General features: G+C 37.8%; 1 protein-coding gene across 1 annotated transcript in view; it reads right to left on the bottom strand.

Annotated features, from left to right (window-relative positions):
* Positions 1-4,430: 4,430 nt before the first annotated feature.
* sgip1a (SH3GL interacting endocytic adaptor 1a) overlaps positions 4,431-20,009 on the bottom strand; it is a 215,238-nt gene continuing 199,659 nt past the window's right edge. Inside the window, exons 17-23 of the mRNA XM_048602076.1 lie at positions 18,705-18,816; positions 16,805-16,960; positions 12,946-13,078; positions 9,330-9,532; positions 7,311-7,375; positions 5,799-5,963; positions 4,431-4,796 (exon numbers count right to left, since the gene is read on the bottom strand). Coding sequence (XP_048458033.1) covers positions 4,774-4,796; positions 5,799-5,963; positions 7,311-7,375; positions 9,330-9,532; positions 12,946-13,078; positions 16,805-16,960; positions 18,705-18,816 — 857 coding nt within the window. The 3' untranslated portion in view covers positions 4,431-4,773. The remainder of the gene's footprint in view (positions 4,797-5,798; positions 5,964-7,310; positions 7,376-9,329; positions 9,533-12,945; positions 13,079-16,804; positions 16,961-18,704; positions 18,817-20,009) is intronic.

Below are 20,009 nucleotides of genomic sequence, written 5' to 3'. Positions count from 1 at the left end.
CCTTAAGAACTTTTTTTTTGAATGATTTATCCAATGTAAACCTTATTGAATTAGATGACACAGCAGAAATTTTCTCACTCTTTAGAAAAGCATAACCAATTCTAAGCAGTCAGTGGCCAAGACAAAGTAAAGATAAAGGCTGCAAGGATTGGGCTCACAGTATTGAGGTCACTTCTTCCTCTATTGGATATCAAAGTGTCTTCTGGCACTCTTTGTATCCCCTGATCAGTAAAAATGTTTGGAAAGGATAGGAAATCCTTCAGCATGAGGTAAACTAAAAAAAACCTCAAGCTAGGTGATAGACGAACATCTTGACTACCTTATACATTGGTAAGAAAGGTTCAAACAAGTTATGGACATAGGGTACAGTACTAGTGTCAGGAAATAATGTATACTAATAAGACCTGGAGGCAAGGATCATCAAACGACTGCCTTATTCAGCCAAAATATGGACCAGAATAGATGAAGGAAGACCATAGAAAAATTTCTGTAATGCTTCAGCCAGAAAGCAGAATGGTGTCATCTCAAGATATTTAGATCAACAATGGGCCAAACATCCATTTGTCTTCTGATATCAGTGAACTGCTCTCAACTAACATATGTTGTGTAAATGTTCTGTCTATTTAGCTAATGCATCATTTCTAAACTTTTGTTTCTCAATAAACTTACTAAGCTATCTTTGAATTACTTACAGTCAACTGTGTATTTTAAGTATCTTTGACTCCTGAACCCAAAATCTCACAACTTTATTCATTTATCCATTCCTAAACTTTTCCTCATCCTAATTAATTATCAACTAAGCCTTGTTGTTTGATTAGCTTTCAGCCTGATCTCAGCCTAGTTTAAGTCAAATTTGTCCCAATAGAACAGTTCCCTCTTTCCCAGCTATTCGTGCCAATCGCCCATGAATCAAAGTCCGTGCCTTCCACACTACGCTGCGAGGTAAACATTTAAACATCAAATCTGTTTATCTCTCAGCTACTTTAACATGAATCAGGCCATAAGCCAGAAATAATTATTACTAAGTTTCTGTTTTTTGCTTTGCACTCTAACTCCTCAAACTCCATTGGCAGAACCTCATTTCTAGTTCTACTTATTTCATTGATTACAACATAAATCACAAAAATGGGATCCTTGGCTGCCTACTTCCAATTCCTCTCCATTGCAAAGAAATTCCAACCACCACAGTCCTGGGGACCTCTAGGCGGAACTTCAGAGCACAATGTCCATCTAATATAAAGTTGATAGGAGGAAGGGGCAGAGGATTAGGGCATTGACAAAACAGAACGACACTCTATGTCAATCATATTTTAAGTTCAAATTAGACTAAATTCCTAATAACAATATTTCACAATCTATCAGGTAGCAATGTATGAAGTATTAAAATATATCATGTTTAGTTGACAGTATAAGCTTCTGCTTCTCACTTCTTTTGTTCAGGTAATCTCAGGCATTGGTCTGTTTGAAAACAATGCACCTAGGAGTGCTTCATGATGACACTGTGATACTGGATATACACAACACTCACTTAGTAGCATAGAACTTGAAAATAGAAAAAAGGAGACGTCGTCCAAGGACAAAGGCAAAAATACCAAATTTCAAAGGGAATAACAATTTATACTGCATGAGAAGAGTGTTGATTCATAGGCAAGCTGACTCGGTTTGAAACGTTGCCATTGAGCATGAACAAAAGAACTATACGCTTTCCTGTTGAGCGCAAAAATGAATAGTTTCAGCAGCATGTTTTTTTTTAATTTTAGGAAAAAAAATTCACAACATGGATATATTTCGATTTGATTTTAAAAAATCAGAGTAGTAAGAATTAAAAAGAAAATGGAAGAAGTTATACCAGTGCTGCAGTTTTTTTAAACTTTATTTAATTTCAAAGAAAAGCAACATTTAACTTTTTGAATGGTTATTACAGTTTAATTTCCATACTGTATAGAATTTAGAATTTGATTTATAAATGGCCAGACCATTTCTTTACTACATAATACATTAAAACATAATTGCATATTCATAATTATGTGCAATGAACCAACAGGGATAACAGCCACTGAGGAAATGACATATATTTGTATATATGTATATATAAAAAAAGGTATTTACAAAATAGCACGCAAGATGAATAGAGCTATTTCTTATTTTTGTTCCAATATTCTTGCTCTTTTCTGAAACAGTTGACTCCTGTTGGGATATGGTTGCACAGGCCTAAAAGCCTTTCAGTACTTCACCCAAATATTTAACTTTTGTGTGTATTTGTCTATATATTCGCTGAAAAAGGGTATTGACAAGCTTTTCAAGCAGATTCTGTTCTCAACCAACATCCAGATACAAGCTCTTTCCATTAGGAGCCACTGCTTTGTAATCAGGGATGGGATACCTGGCCAATTTTTCTCTCCAAGGCCCAGGGGATGCTAAGGCTGATGTAGCTCTTCAGCTGCTGCTCACTTGAGATCAGCTCTCACAGACCAGGGATGAAACCTTAGACTTTTTGGTCTACACATGCACTTTTATAGTCAATAGTACCTTTACCCAGGAGGCCATTGAAGTGCCAACAAACTATTCTTAAGCAAAATGAATTGGTCAGATCTAATTATTTTTCTCAAATCCTTACATGTACATTCATTGTGCACAGCATCTGTGTGGAATGGCCCTGCAATACTCCTAAAAGACAATTCTCATTGTTTGACGGACAGCTTAAATAAGGTCAAAGTAGATTATTATGGGTTGAGTGCCATATGTAATAGACAGCTAAAGGAGCAATACCTGCTTTATCATTAGCACTGAGGGAGCACATCAGATATAAAAAATATTTCCACACTGCACCAAATTATGATTCATTTAAAACCAGCTCCCGGCTCCAAATATAACAGTTAGCTCACTTATATTACAGAACACTTTCTCTGGTAGATGGGTTGACTTCAAAAGTAGCACATATGTGGATGTAATTGCACATGCAAGTCCTTTAAAGTTGCAAATGGATTTTTTTTAAAAAACTGGTGTTGGGGAAAGTGGTCTGTTTAGCAGGAGTGGAGTTGCTGCTCATGAAGACTGCAGTCCCTTAGTGGTTCAGTCTGCCTGGAATCATTGTTTTCTTGCCACTGCATAAGTTGAATCCCCTGTACTTAAACTTTCTTTTTGAGGTGAGCTTGCTATTTGAGAAAGGGGTTGCAGGTGCTTCCATCACTGGCAGAATCACTCCTGTTTTCACATTCATACATTGTCACCACAGCAGCAAGTGCTATTGACAATTGAAGATAATTATAAGCGAATTATATGTATCACCAATAATCTTTTACCAATAACATTAGTATTGATTTTATCTTTCAAAAATATTTCACTGTGTTTTACTTGTTCTTTAGTATCACTCAATGAACAGAAGATGGAGATATGTTCAGTGGCAAATGTGCAAAACAATAAACTCTTTACATTATATATCCACACACTTTGTACAGCGATGCACCAAAGATTCAGGAACCATCGATACTGAATCTATCAGGTTCAGAAGTATTTTGTTGGGGCAGTAGGTTGGGGAGAGAATGTTCCTTTTAACATTCTAGCTAATTCTAGTGATGAATATCCTCTGTATACCAGACAGACTCCTTTAAAAAGCCTTAAGCAATGTTTCATCAGCAAATGCATCAATGCAAAACTGATTTATAACTGATAATATAAAAACAGCTGTGTATGTGTGATGGAACCCTGAAAATGAAATTCAAGATGGTCATTTGTCCACGCGTTCACATTGCAACCTTTTTTCTGCTTTTAAATAATTTCATTTTTATTATATAAAATTTCAACTACATTACCGAAGCAAAATAAATGTCTTTTTAAGAAGCTGCTGGAACCTTATTCACAGTAACACGTGTATGACTTTCAGCACTGATATGACAGTGACATAGCATTTCAGACAGCCAGCATGAAGATTCCACCTGCTCAGAGAGTTAGTCTGCAGCTGAAAGATTTATATATTTGGTGGCACCTTATGCATTGACTACTGTCTGAGTGTTAACCTCTTGCTCAGATGCTGACTGACCTCCTTTGCAGTTTTTGTTACAAAATCCAGTATTATTGGATTTTCATTCCATCTCTGAAAACTTAACAGCCTTTCCTCCTCACTATGCATAAATAAGATAATTACATAATCATATTGCACACCTCTCTCTCAAACTATACAAGGCATTCTTCTAAAACATAGCATTGCATTGCAAATTGATTCTCATTCACTAAATGGGTGATCCCAGGGCAGGTTTTCAACATCAAAAATATATGCTTGTGAACAGTAAAAAAAGTAATTAAAATCTGAAAACAATCGGCATCAATACTGGTCGATCAAAAGGCTAAAAATTGAAATAATGCAATGTAGTTCTTAGACAATGCTACTCAAGTCAAATACAATGCTACATGTTTGAAGAGGCATGGCCTATAAGTTAATTGTGATATCTCTGAAATGCCTATAACAGCTGAAATACAGGGGTATCTGAAGTGAAGAGTATGGGGAAGAAGTGAATACCAAATTACAAATACATTTATTACACTGTAAAATACGAAATGTTACCAATGTCACATCAATCATATAATAATACTGCAGGACTGGTTGGCAATTTCTGGTGTTCTGAGTTCTTGTTGGAAATGCTCTGGCTGCATGGAACAGAAGTTTGAAATCAGTGAATAAAAGTTTGGTTACAGGTTCAGTCCTTAACATCTCCTGTTTGTTTTTAAAAAGCTGTCCGGTGAGTAACATTGAACACTGGACAAAGTTTTGAGAATTCAGTTGTCGGCCATGTATTTCCCTAAAAAAGAAAGAGAACTAGATTAGGAAATACTGGAGTCAAACTCAGACAGACCATAGGGATAGCTGGCTTTGAAAATATAACACAGGTCATTTGGCAATAGTGTTAAATACACACTGTTGAGGCAGCTTAGAGGGGGATTAATTTTATATCCAAGTGAACTGTACCTGACCTTCCATGTGGACATTACATTAGCCTCCTTGGGAGTTAACTTGATCAGTTACTGTAACTATAATAGAATCTCCAGATCGATGCTTAACTGGGATTTCTGATGATCCACCATTGAATTGATGTGAACAATTGGAAGAACTGGCAAAGAAGTCCCAAAGTGTCTATTTTGACTTTTGTGGAACTAACTGTACCAGTCAGCCTTTGCCTTCTTCAGTGAAGATGCCCCACTGATTGTGAAGTTTGGTCTCATTTGACTCTGGCAGGTAAGTTCTGGGGCATCAAATATATGTGCCAGCAAGTTAAACTGTGGCACTGAATTGGAAGGTGGGTAGGGGTGGAGGATGATTAAGGGTGATTATGGTGGATGAACAGCTCATTTGAGGTTCACAAAATTGATCTACCATTGCCAGTGTTAATGGACGGTAAGACTACCGACCAAACCTCCAGGCTGTTACAGGCTCATTAATGTTAGGTGAAAGCAGTGAAAAATAAACCTAGGTATGTTTCTTGAAATCAGGGTAAGTGTCTCCAACAATAGTCTACAGCAACGGGCACGCATCATTACCAATGAAATTAGCAAATTTTCTAACAGCCTGAAAGTCCTCTGGGTCAACGCTGGAAGTGCCAACTGGATAACATTGCTAAATAACTGCTAGAATCACTGCTGAGCAGCTTTTCAGAGCCATACAGAAATGGGACTAATTCAATTGCTTATTGAACGAGTTGGCATAGATTTGACAGGCTTAATATCCTCCTGTGTTGTTTAAAGGCTTTTCTTTACGTTAGTCAACTTAGGTAATTAAAAATGGCTCTATAGAATTTGAGAAATACCTGCTGCAAATCTCTTTTTAATGAGTGAAAACCTATATCCTGCCCCAACCAATTCAATATCGACGCCTGACAAAGTGCTCCCTTCACTGGTGAATTGGACAGCCAATGTTGCAGGCTTACTTGGTCCTTCTGATAGCTGAAACCTGGCGAGGAGAGATCCAACACCTAAAACAAATCAATGGAAGAACATGTGTATAAAGGAGGCTGGAAATTTATATTCAAAATTGAATAAGTTATCTTTGGCAAACAAGTTAGGGTAGACATGTGACATGAGATACTTTCCGTGATGAACTGCCCACATCTATCACAAGATGGAAGACTGTAGGGTCAGTCATCTCTGGAGCTCTCTGCTTTGCAAGCTGCTCATGATCATCAGACTACCCATTTGAACACAACTGGTTTGTCACTTTGTAGATCTAATGCGGGAAGGGAGAAATTAGACTGAAAAAATATCAATATAACTTTATTTGTTTGTAGGGGTAATGTATGTTGATAATTAAGGTATCTTCATCCCTTAAAAGAACCTGTAGCTTTGGAGTCAAAGGAGGAATGGTTCACTTTTGTAACACTGCCTGGTTTTGTTTCTATTGACTACAGCATCAAAATGTTACTTGCTTCACTTTTGTGTAATGTCATTGTACCTGTGGAACAAGAAGTTGCCATGACACATGGTCTTCCAGAAATTCCATTCAAAACATATGGTAAACCCTGTTTTAATTATGTTGTCATTTAACTTATACCACTAAAATAATTCATTTCAACTAATTTGTTCAAGCCAATTTTACTTTTATTCCTGTTGTGCTTTCGTTTCTTGATATTCTTAAGCCACATATAATTAACAATGAAAATGTGAGCAACTGATCTACTCTTGAGCTTTATTTAGGACTTTTGAGTTTCCTGTTATGTAGAGAGCTGCCTTGCTATCAATTTTCACTTATGATAGCACAGGGGATTTGTCTGTGTGAATGCATATTTAAGTTTTGTACAACTTGGAGAAGTATTTAATTTGGAAAATTAATAGTATTGCATAAAATATGTGAATCCTGAAGTAGGGTATTGAGTTATATTTTACCTCTGAGCCAACAGAAATATATGCCTACTGTCTGTTGATTATGATGATTGTGTAAAATTGCAACCAATGATTAGTGGGCACGAATCCAAAGCAAACAGAATATTAAAGTAAATTGAAAAATCACCTATGCTGCAGCCCATACAATTGCAAAGGCTCTGAATCAGTCAGCGGCTTTGAGCGTATCCAGTGAAGGAAACCTGTGCTCCATGAGAGACTGGTGTGCAATAGAGCGAACGTATTGAACATGGTCAGAACTCCCTGCTCAGCTGGCAAGCTCTATTACTTGGGTTCTTACAATGTAGGCCTGGTGAGTACTATGTGTATGTAGGATATAACAAATTTCACTTTCAATCTTTACACTGGCAGGAGTAAAACATGCCTGTAATGAAATCTAAAACAAAAAAGTTTATTTCAATGGCAGAATTTCATTCTCAATTTACCTCCATTTTCTGATTTCTGGGATATATCTGGGATCTTCCAAAGTATCCTATGTTGTTCAGCATTCCTTAAAAAACAAATACCAGTCAATTAGTAACTTACAAAACTTAAAACAGTTGAGATGAACAAAACCTGTCTAAAATATTCTTCCTTACCTATAGGTGCTTATTCATGCTGGAAATGGCATTTTAACCGTCAGAGACACCTTGCCTAAATAATAATTTTAAAGCCTTCAATAAGGGTCAGTAGGCTAACCCACCATGAGAAAATTACAATGGACTTGGCATTATCCTGTTTGTCAAGTGTATAATTTACTGGCAGGATTCACTGTACAATAAATGGAATGTTTGATCTAAATTATACAATTTTAAAGATGGTGCAGGAACTGAGGGCGTATGGACACAAATCTATGAAGATGTTGAATGAATTCAGAAAGCTATTAAAAGGATATACAGGAACCTTGATTTTACAAATAGAAGCAAGAGTAAAGAGGCAAGGAAGGTGTATTAAACCTTGATAAATCCCTAGGCCTCAGCTCAACTAACAATTTTGGGCAACACACTTTTTGAGAGGGTGTAGGGTTATTCTGCTGGAATGGTATAAGTGATGTATGATTTTGATTATGTGTGGGATATTTTTGCCTAGAAGAGAGAAGGTTCAGAGAACATCTTATGAAGGTGTTCAATTTCTTGAAGGGTTTTCGTAATGTAAATGAGAGGAAAAAATCTGTTTCCAGTGACAGAGGGCTCAGTAACCAGAATTACTGACTAAATCAATTTGTGAAAAAAATCAGAGGTGACGAGTGAACTTTTTTTGCAACTTAATGCAATTCCTAAAACATTGGTGAAACCAAAGACCAGAATAATTTTCAAAATGAAATTGGTAAATACTTAGAAAAATTTACAGGTCAATGGGGATAGAGTAAAGAAGTGGAATTAAACTTCCCTGCTATCAACATCCAGTGGGTTAGTACACATGAGAAACTGAACTGGACATGCCATATATAAACTGTGGCTGTAAGAGCAGGTCAGATGCTGGGCATTCAGCAGTGTGAGACTCAACTCCTGTCTCCTCAGACTCTGTCCAACATCCACGAGGCACAAGTCAGGAAACTGACGAAATAGTCTCCCCTTACCTGGATGAGTGCAGATCCAACAATAATCAAGAAGCTCAACACCATCCAGGACAAAACAATCTGCTTGATTGGTATCTCATTCAACACTGTTAATATTGACTCCCTCCATCACAAACGCAAAGTGGCAGCAGTATGTGCTGTTGGTAAGATGCAATTAAGAACTAAGCGAGGCTCCTTTGACAACACTTCCCAAAATCGTGACCTCCAACACTGAAGGTCAAGAACCGCAGATGCATGGGAACGCCATCCGCTGAAAATTCACATATTATCATGAATTGGAATGGTATTGCTGTTCCCGCACTGTCGGTAGGTCAAATTCCTGAAACCCCCTTCCTAGTGGCGCTGTGGGTGATCCTAAACCCGAGGGATTGCAGTAGTTTAAAAAGGCAGCTCACCACTCCATTCTACAGGGCAATTATAGATGAGCAATAAATGCTGGCCTAGCTATCAACACCCAAATTCCTTTGAATGAATAGAAACAATTCTATAGCAATCAGGACAGAGAACTCTAGCCAGTTAATGCCCAGTTTAGAATGTTAATTCTAGAAGGATTACCAGAAAAGTTAAAGTTCTTGTGAATACATTATTTGCTAAGTAGATTTAACAGAGAATTCATAGCAGGTATGATTGGACAGTGATCATAGATGCAGGTAAAGAGTAGAATGATAATAGGCAGAGAGTGTGGAAGAATGACTGACAAGAGATGCAAAGTGTGGAGAAATGATCAAGGTTGTGTTTGAGTACTGTTGCCTGGAATTGGAAGAATGTCCTTTCCAAAGATTTTGTGTAGGAATTACCAAGCTGAGATATTCAACCAAGTCTGGGGGCCAAATTCTCAATAAATATGTCATACAGAGTCAATATAAAAACAGAAATAACATCTTACCATGCAGCAGGTGGAAGTACAGCCTGTACTTTTGCTACTCCTCCATCTACAGGAGTGAGGAACTGGACATTATTGAGAGCGACAGGTGTAACCATTGCCTCTGCATTATACTTATAATCTATTCGGAGATCAGTGCTGGTGGGTTCACAGCGCCAGCTCACTGCTAGGTTCAATGGTGTGGACTGAATACCCTGTGAAGAGACCTTCAGAAAAGGAAGATGACTATTAATTCTGTGTGATCTTCATTTTTAATTAAACAGCCTTTCAAATATTCTTTCCCTTACTCATGAAGGTGTGCATCTGGAGTTTGGTTGCACAGTTGAACTTTCACTGAAATAATTGTTCCTCACAAGGGGCTGACCAGCAGAAAAAGAGACATAGGACTATTTGATTAAAGGGAACGTTAGCTAACATCTACTAACATTCACTTTCTAGTTACAGTCGTGACCACAAGCAATGGCTGAAGTTTATCTATATTCAGATTTTTAAAGGGGTTTGTTAGCTAACTTCTAATTTTACAAAGTGGTCTTCAATCAGTCAGTATCTGCATTGTGTCTGCTTCAGGCATGAACCCTAGCGGGCTTTGTTTCAGCATTTACTACATGGGGGGGGGGCAATGCATTTCTAATATACATACTGCACCTTTTGGGTGCTTAGGTTCCTTTGTGTTTCTGAGAAAATGGCCATATTGCATGAAAATTCCACACCATGACATATTTTATATATTAAGTGGCATAATTTACCATGTGCACTGAGAGACAATTCAAGCTAAATTTGACCTTGATGACAGTGTAAAACATTCAAAATTGAAACACCCATCATACATCCCTGGTACTTCCAGTTATTATAGGGTTATATGTCTCCTGAATGTGTTGCATATACGGAAGGGGAGTCAAGTCACAAAATATCATCAGTGCATCCTGTAGCAACATTGTTTCAATATAGGTGATCTGTTAAAATTGTCTAGTTAGGAGATAGAGTTTGAGACAATGTGAGACTATTTGAGGGACAACTCCACAGATAGGAAAAATGATATGAAACTTTGCTGTAGTGTTTTCTGTGGTAAATTTTGTGATGTCAGAGTCTGATAAGAACCGAAGTTAAAAGAATGTTCCCATTGTCCACCCGACCTGCAATTTTAGTTTTGAAATTGATGACATGCAATGCACATGAATTTCATTTAAATTCAGTGTTTCAATTAAACAACCAGTGTGTGGGACAGCACATTGCTTTGTCTATTTAAGATAAGAAGTATGATGGAGCTGAAGTAGGCCAGTTGGTCTATTGAGTCTGCTCTGCCATTCAATGAGATCATGGTTATTCTGATAATCCTCAACTCCAGTTTCTTCCCTTTTCCCTATAATCCTTGATTCCATGCTGAAGTATGCTTCTCTCATTTGTCCGTTGTGTATAAGTGATATTTGTCCTATATGGAGACAAGGACTATATTGACAGCAGGAGAATAGTTAGTGCTTCTGGTACTGGACTGATAATCCAATGATTTGGAGATTTGGCACCTGACAAATTTAAATTCATATAATTAAATAAATCTGGAATTTAAAAAAAAACTAATCTTAGTAATTATTGCTATTAAAATGCCAGATTGTTATAAAAATCCATCTAGCTCACTAATGCCTTTTAGGGAAAGAAACTGTCTTTACTCTGTAATTCCAGATAAAACACAGTTGAATCTAAATTATCCTCTGTAAAGACTGAGCAAGCTATTAACTTATACCGATGAATCATAAGAAAAATAGCATGGATGGACCACTCAGCACAACCTAGAGACTGAGATTGAAATCTTCTCTACTAACATTTGAATATTGTGCTGAAGATGGGAGTACTATTCCGGAGGCTAGTCAAACAACTGCCTGACACAGTCACACTCACTGAATCATACCTTACAGGCAATAGCAATGATTGTTATCAATGATAGTGATACAGGCATTTTTGTGTAAAAAAGGCGTAAAAGCTTATGGTGATAGTGTGGGTAAAAGGTACTGAAATGTCTGATCAGCCATAATCATAGTAGTAGAACAGACTCAATGGGCTAAATGACCTACTCCCGTTCCTATCTTTCTATGTTCCTGGCTCATACTCCTCCATCATCAATCTGGCTGTGTTCAGAACTAGTGTTGCAGTAATACACAGTAGGGAGGGATTGATTCTAGGAGTCCTGAACATTGATTCTGGACGTCATGAAGTCTCATGGCATCAACTCAAATATGGGCATTGTAACCATGAGATGATTTAAATTTATCTCCTAGCCTGCACCCTCCCACTGATGAATTTGTCCTCCTCCCTTTTAAATACCACTAATAAGAAGCACTGAGGGTACTAAGGCCATGAAATGTTCTCTGGATGTTCTCTCTAACCACTGCTGGAATATCTTCACCACAAGGACTGCAGTGATTCAAGAATGTAGGTTACCATCAAATTCTCAAGGGCAATCAGGAATAGGTAATAAATGCTGGTCTTTCCAGACAAGTTACATCCCATGAACAAATAAAAAAAAGTAGCAGTGCAAAATGCAGAGACTCCCTTCTGATCTCTAATTCTTTAGCTTCCTGCACTGTTTTAATGAAGTTAAATGCAAGTTTGAGAAACAACTTCTCAGCATTCAATGTGGTGCTTTACAGCTTTCCGGATTGAGTCCAACCTTTCAACATTTGCCCCATTTGCACAGATGGATGTACCTGGTGAATATTCTACACATTCCCAATTACCATTCCTCTGGATCAATTTTTTTGCTTCTTTATTTGTTGAATTTATCTCCTTTCTTCTCACACAATCATCCCATATGTCATTTCACCTCGCTTGTCTTCGACTTTTTTTTATTAATTCACGGGATGAAGGCGTTGCTGGCCAGGCAACATTCATTGCCCAACCCTAATTGCCCAGAGGGCAGATAAGAGTCATTGCTATGGGCCTGGAGTCGCATGTAGGCCAGACCAGGTAAGGATGGCAGTTTCCTTCCTGAAAGGACATTAGTGAACCAGATGAGTTTTTCCGACAATCAACAATGATTCATGGTCATCATTAGATTCTTAATTCCAGATATTCCACCATCTGCTGTGGCAGGATTCGAACCCGGGTCTCCAGAACATTATCTGGGTCTCTGAAATGACAGTCCAGCGATAATACCATGAGGCCATTGCCTCCCACAGATCTTCATTTTTGTTCTCCCCGACACTCAAACAGCTTTCTTGCCTCTGTCCTTGCTTATAACCTATTACTAACGTTTCCAGTTTGAACCAAAAATATTCACCCTGAAATGTCACTCATTTTTCTTTCCACAGATGCTGCCTCTTCTGCTGATTATTTCCAGCATTTTCTGTTTTTAATTCCAAATTCCAGCTTCCGCAGTATTTTGCTTTTGCACATTAAGCAAATGCTTAGAAGAGATAATGTTTCAATCACTTTTTGTTTGAGCAAATTGTGACTGTACACACCCTAATTATTACACAAGGCAAAATATAAATGCTGGTCCTAATTTAGGGTCATCATTTTAAGTGTCAATGGATTTGATCAGCATCGTACTTGAGTGTAATTTAACAGAACACATTTTAAGAAATGGATCACTGGTTTGTAATGTGAATGCCTGAAATCCACGTACCTGATACTTTAGCATATCCACATTATAATATGTGGCTGATGGTTTCTGCTCAGCCACTTTCTTTAAATGAGTCATTAGATTTGGCATGTTTACCCAGAATTCTCTTGTATTGGCATCACCTTGCGAAGTGCTACTAGACAAGAGAAAAAAAAGTTGTAAGCCAGCAAGTTTTTTTGCCAAAATTATACAGGGAAAGAAAACAGAAAATGCTGATGGTTACTGATTGATTGATAAACTATGAAGCTATATGGCAGTCTATTGATATGTTTGGAATCAAATCTTTCGTCAGAACGGGTCTGAAAGCTAAAAGGCATTGTTAGTAAGGATGGGGAAAAAAATAGAAAGAAAAGGGAAGGGAGGAGAGCAGAAATAACAGACCATTACTGAAACGGAATAAATGGGCAGACTGATATTGCATTGTTTATCCTTTAGACTGGCAGTAGTTTGAGGGAAGTTTGATCTCAGACTTTTTTGAGCTTGTGCACTGTGATGCCAAAATAACAAATATTATAGAAACAAAGTAGCTGGGTTGTTATGAGTAGCTTTATTACTATAATAATTGTGACCATTTGCAGTGTTATTTGCAATGAATTGGAGGATGTGTTGTTTTATAACAGAAGTTCTTTAAGCTTCACATCAACTCCTTCTTGCTCCTAATGAAAGCAGCAATATCACATCTTTTGCAATGTGAATTCTCTTATTCTTACTTTCTGATTTAAGAAGTTATTTCTTCCTCAGCACCACTGCCTTAACAACTAGCAACAGGCTCTTTCACCCCATAAAACAAGGTCACTCTACATTGCTTTTCTTGCTGTCTCATGTCTGAATAACTTCCACCTATTGTGATACGCAGTAGGGAGCCAAAGACAGTCTCTCTAATCTTCAAGAACCATGTTTGTTTCCTTCTCACCCCTTTTCTGCCAAAGAGATCAGCTATCTTTCACTGTCTTCCCCAGCTGGTCTCTGTCTTTTCAATATTCTCCATACCAAATACTTACATAACATTGAAAATTCACTCATCAGAGCTAAACTCCCTGTTTATGTATTAGTTATCATTGGACAAGGATGCATTTTGTTCTTTTAAATATACATCCGACTCAGCCATATTCTTGCATACATATATTTTCTTTACATTTGGCATACTTATATAAGGACTGGGGTGTGCATGGTTTTCTGGGGTTTGGGGGTTACTGCTCAGGTGGCAACTGTGAAATAATGTGATTAGGGATAAACTCTGAATCTAGGATCCAAAATCAAAATACTGTGGATGCTGGAAATCTGAAATGAAAATAAGAAATGGTGAAAATATTAATCAGGCTGGCAGAGTCTGTGAAGAGAGGAACAGAATTAATGTTTCAGGTTGACATTGAATAAAGGTCATAAACCTGAAATGTTACACATGCTGCTAGACCTGCAGATTATTTCAAGCATTTGTCATTTTAAATTAAAGAACAGAATATTAAAATGACAAAAAATCATTGATTTGTGGAACAATTTATCAATAAAGACACTCAAAATAATGCAGACAAAGATTCAAAATAAAACAATACTTTTTTCAGAGAGAAATTGGAAAAATTAACACGTTAAAAGGGACGGCAATTGGAATTAATCTGTTAAAAAGGGTTACCTAGTAGCCTTTGCCTAAAAGATACACATCTTTAAATATCCTATTGAAATTGGCATGAATACCCTGACATTTAAGTGGATATGATTGAAGATGGCATGGGACCCAGTTAGACTATATCAACTATCCAAACTTCCATTGTATTTGTCAATCTGTATAATTAAGTGAAAGGAAACACACCATACAATGTATTCTCCACATTTGCAAGCCTCCATAATATGGGAGGACATATGATATCACACAAATGAGAGAAATGCATGAGACAAATTTCCCTTCACTTGTGCCTTGGTGATACTGGTCACAAAGGGCAAGTTATTGACATGCAGGTGTTGGCCAAATTTAAAAGGGAGGTTGGGGGGTGCCATTAGTTTTTTTTTCAAAATTGACAGCGCAGCACAGCTGACACTCTGATTTTGCAACACTTTTCCATTTCCACTCTAAGCAGAGCCATCCAGTAAATGAAGTCTTTCATCTTTCACCACAGTGAACCATGGATCAACTTCAGCAGTCACTCACATAATGATGGAAAGCTCAAACCAATCTTTAATTTTGAAACTTTGTTCAAAGCCACCAGAACAGGTACTATGATCTAGATTATTGTTCCTGAGGCAGTGTGCTGATTTGGGAAAGTTCCCTGCTCAGCAGACCTGTGTCAACAGACAGAGCCATGGATTGCCCAATTTTCCTGCTGGAGGAGGAAGGGGTAGGAAGTGGGAGGGAGTGAATGCTGGGTTGAGAATTGCCTTTCCTGTAAACGGTTGAAGGTAGCTGCAGGAGGTGTCCCATGTGTTGAGACAGTCTGTTTAGACAGCTCATCTTGATGCTCTGTGACTTCGACCACTCATCATCCACCCCTCACTCACCCACTCCCTGTGCCCCATCCATATCAACACATTTACCTCATGGACCCTTATACCCCCATGCCAATCTATGCCCCTCTACCCACTGCCCATGGACCCTTACAACCCTATGTTGACTTTGTGTCAATTTATGCTAACTCATGCCCCACCCTTTGTCCTCCATGCCAACTCACACAGTATCCACCATCGGTAGAGTTTAGGACCTAAGCTGAGAGGGAAGAAAATAAATTTCTAAGAATCTGTTATATGCTTCATTATATTAAAAAAAACTCATGGATAAAAGTCAATTTTGATATATTTAAATCCTTCCAAGTGGTTTATCCTTTATAAAAAACAACACTTGTAATTGTAGCATGACATCAAAGACATTAATTCCTTAATAAACTCTTGGAGCTGTCAGTGAAACTATGAAATTACAGCCCTCCCATCCCCCACTGTGACAATGATAGATCGAGGAAGCAGTCAAGCAGTATTATAATCATAGTCCTATGATGACAATCATCAGGTTTATGTTCACAGCCCCCTCAAAACTTTTTTAAACACAGAGATATGGTAGGTTAGGTTTTTGTTCAAAATATAAATATCAGACAATTTAAATAGCTTGACAGTTTAACAGACCTTATCCACTTCTTTACACACATTCGTGTCTACTCTTAGAAATCAAAAGTCACATGCTGCAGGAAGAATGTGTCTTTGACAGGCCCTACTGGGTTTAGATTTCCTTTACTTGTGAATCACCTCATGTCCCTTCTCCTGCCACACATGAAGATAGGATCAGTTGGAAATCTGGGCAGGACTTCTCAATCTGGAGTACATATGCTGATGAATGGAGTCGCCATAACTCCTTGAAAATCTGAACCTTCTTGTTTGAGTAGAATAGTATTTGTGCTGACTTATGCGAGAGTTAATTTATTGTTGTTAAAATATCCCATTGTGTAAAGTGTAGCAATCCTGAACTGATTTTCATACCTATTTATCTGAAGACATTAGCTCATTGTGGGCCATGGGGTCCATAAGCTGTTAGGCTTCAGTTGCCTCAAACAAAACAGTTATTAAGAATAAAAGAATGCCTAAGTACCAGCCTTGTGGGAAATCACTAATCATTCACATTTAGTATCTCTGAATAGTGAACTGGATCAGGATAAAGAGGTCAAATGAAACATTGTTTACAATGAGTTAATTCAACAAATATTTGGTTGAACAGTATACTTCTTTTGACTCCTTGGCCCTGTTTCACATTTGTCAAAGCACAGAACCATTTGAAGAATGTTCACAGTGGAGTAGCAAGAGTAATAGCAAGATCTAGTGTAAATAGTTTGTTATTGGTGTATATAGATCAGCTGCATTTTTCGCTCTTGGCCAATGCTGAAATTACCTGCAGAGAAGTTGTGGGTTTGGCAGGATGTGTTCCAACCTGCTGCAGTTTGTTATGCAGAATGTGAGAATTGCAGGGCATTGGTTATTGGCAAAATGCCTGGTGATGCCAGCTGGAAACGATAGAACCATTTCTCCTGTAATTTTCACAATACACCTGTTAATACAGAAAAAGTTTGATGTTAACGTAAGTCTAAGAAGATGAGTAATAAAAGCCAGAAATGCTGGAGAAACTCATCAGGTTGACGGAGAGAGAAACAGTTAACATTTCAAGTCCATTATGACTTTTTGTTTGAACTGAAGACAAAACTGGAAAAGTGATGGGTTTTATACCATGACAAAAAAGTACAGTGAACAAGTGGAACAGAAGGGAAGGACAGGGTTAGAGCATGAGTGAGATTAGAGATCACAGCCATCACAGAACAAAAGTAAAACAAAGCAGTAATAGTCATAAAGAAGATAAGCCCAGGGAAGGTGTTCATGGTTAATTGTTAATAGCTTTGCTGAAAGCTAAACTAAGAAAACCAGACCCTGCAGGGAAGCAGGGAAAACAAAATGGAGGACGGAGTTGACTGAAATTATTGAGCTCAATGTTGAGTCAGAGATGACCGTAATAACTCTCAAAGAAAATTGAGATTCTGTTACTCTAAAAAGATTAACATGTAGAAGCCAGTTTCAGTCCTGCCAATACCTTACACTTTTCAGAAAAACGGCTCTGGATAGTGATAAAACAATCTGGACTTTTTGAACAAAATTACTAAGACTTAAAGAATTCTAAGTAGGTGGCTGAAGGATCAAAAATCTGAAGACACCACTGGGGGTTTGGCAAAAAAAATAATAATTGCATGATGAACACTTTTCTTATGTAACAGGTGGTTAGAAACTGGAATGCACTGCCTGAGAGCATGGTGGGGTCAGATTCAATCATAGTTTTCAAGCGGTGGAATTTAATAAACACCTGAAGAGAGTAAAATTGCAGGCTTATGGGGAAATGGCAGGCAATTAAGACTGCATGAGTTGCTCTTGCAGAGACCCTACAAAGACATGACTGGCCTCCTTCTGTGCTGTAACCTTTGCAATATTCAGTGCTCCGTGAAGAATAAAAATAAATACTGCAATATGTAAAAGACCAAATCCAATTGCCACAAAGTGAACTTCAAGGGAATTGCTTCTGCAGAAGATAAGAAAGGATAAAGGAAGGACAAGCCATTCAATCCATTAGACCTATTCCTGCACTGAAGGCAGGCAATCCACTTTAGTATGAACTCTACCACACACATTTAATTTCCGAAGGTATGGATGAGACAACCTTTTTGATTGAGGACTGGACTCAAGGAAGACCAGTTTCATGGTGGGTGGGGGGATTTGTGGCAGTGGTAATGTCCCTGCCTTTGGGCTAGAAGCTCCAGGTTCCAAACCCAACTGCCTGTGTTACGTCAAGTCCAAGTAGGTTAATTAAAAATAATATGAAGAGCAGTCTCAAGTCCTGCTTCCTGACTGACATGTTTGTTTGGAGCAAACTATCACCAATTCTCTCTCCACGAGATCCGACTGCTGTTTACAGCTTCTGGTCATGCATTCTGACTTCTGATTGGTTAACCAATCAGATGTTACAGATGTATTTCCAAATACAATCAGATAGACCTATTTTACATATGAAAAGCTGATACAGGGATTGAAATGCTAGTTTAAAGCATTGATGGTTGGCATAAATGAGTAGAAAAGCACATTACATCTAAGAGAAGTGACAAGAGAATAAAATATAGTTTTGAAGATACTAACATCAACCTTGTTAGGTTTTCTTGATTTTCTTTTGTGAAATGTTACACGTATTAAAGATTGACAATTCATTGCAGAATTTATATCATCATTATTATAAAGGCCTTGAGCTTTTTACTCACTTGCTTGGGTCTGCTCCTTTGAAGTAAGCATTGACAGTTTCTGTAAAGGCTGCGGCAACAGGGAGCGTATCCTGTGCACCCATTGTCAAGGGGCTGGGTCCTCGGGAAGCCCCTGCAATAGAAAAAGATGCATTTAACTCTTTAGTTCACTGGACTCATTTCAATGAACTATCCATTCACTTAACATGGCAATAAAATAAGCAGAGCAAAAATAAAAGGACAGCACACTAATGAATTAGTTCGACATGACTTAAATCATGCAGGGAGTATATAAAATAAAGGCAAAATAAAATAAAGGTTAGTGAAAATACATGTGAAGTTATTTCTTTGTACTCTCTTTCTGTAAAACCCTTAAACATCCTGCAGGATAAACTTTACAGTCTCTGCAGAAAAAATGGATTGCAAATCAATTATGCAGATTGAACAAACCCTTTGATGATGTCATTGTGTAAAAGCAGAATTCATGTCCAACATCTAAATACCTAATCTATTTTCACCCCTCCTTTCTTGGGGGTATTGGCTCATTCTGGGGTAAATTTCTACTGGCATCCACCACACTCTAGTACCTCCTGGAAGTGGCGATTCCTGATGCTGGAGCCGAGAGAGAGGCCATCTCCATTTGTCCTCATGAAATGCTCATGCATAAATGTTTTTCAAAAATGGTCAATAGGCAGAAATAGGATGTGACAAATTGTTGCCTTCCCTAACTCAAAGGCCAATATGTACTTTCATAGTAGGCTGAGCTAATAAAACAGAGCACCAACCAAAGTGGAACTTGGGATCTTCTTGTCCTAATGTCTGAGTTCCATACTGGCCAGTCTATTTAACTATAAGGCATGAGAGACTCAACAGAGTTGGTTTTTCTTTTGATCAAATTATAGAACTCAGATGAGCCAATGATTCCAATATTTGTGCAGAATGTTCTGATAGCCTACTGTTGACTTGTTCAAAACACACTGTAGCAAGTTATAAAGGCTATACAGCAGGTCTAGTAATTTATTAAATCTGTCAGAATTTTGGAATAACATCCTGATCCATTAATGTATTTCAGAGAAGTGACAACACCATTATTATTTGGTTTGGTCTACATCTGATCCCAATTCTACATGAGTTGATTGGTTCAATCTCCTTGGGCACTAGGGATGAGAAATGAGTACCACATTGCCAGTATCATCTACATTCCAAGAGTAAATTTAAAACAATATCAGGATAATTACAACAATCTTAGGAACTTATGAGGACTTGCTGAGTAAATGTAGTACAGCCTACAAGAAAAGGAAAGCTTGGATTCAATTCTCGTGCTGT

The sequence above is a fragment of the Rhincodon typus genome, chromosome 10 (genome assembly GCF_021869965.1).
Source record: "Rhincodon typus isolate 14 chromosome 10, sRhiTyp1.1, whole genome shotgun sequence".
NCBI lineage: Eukaryota > Metazoa > Chordata > Chondrichthyes > Orectolobiformes > Rhincodontidae > Rhincodon > Rhincodon typus.
This window is presented reverse-complemented; position numbering and strand designations above follow the sequence as displayed.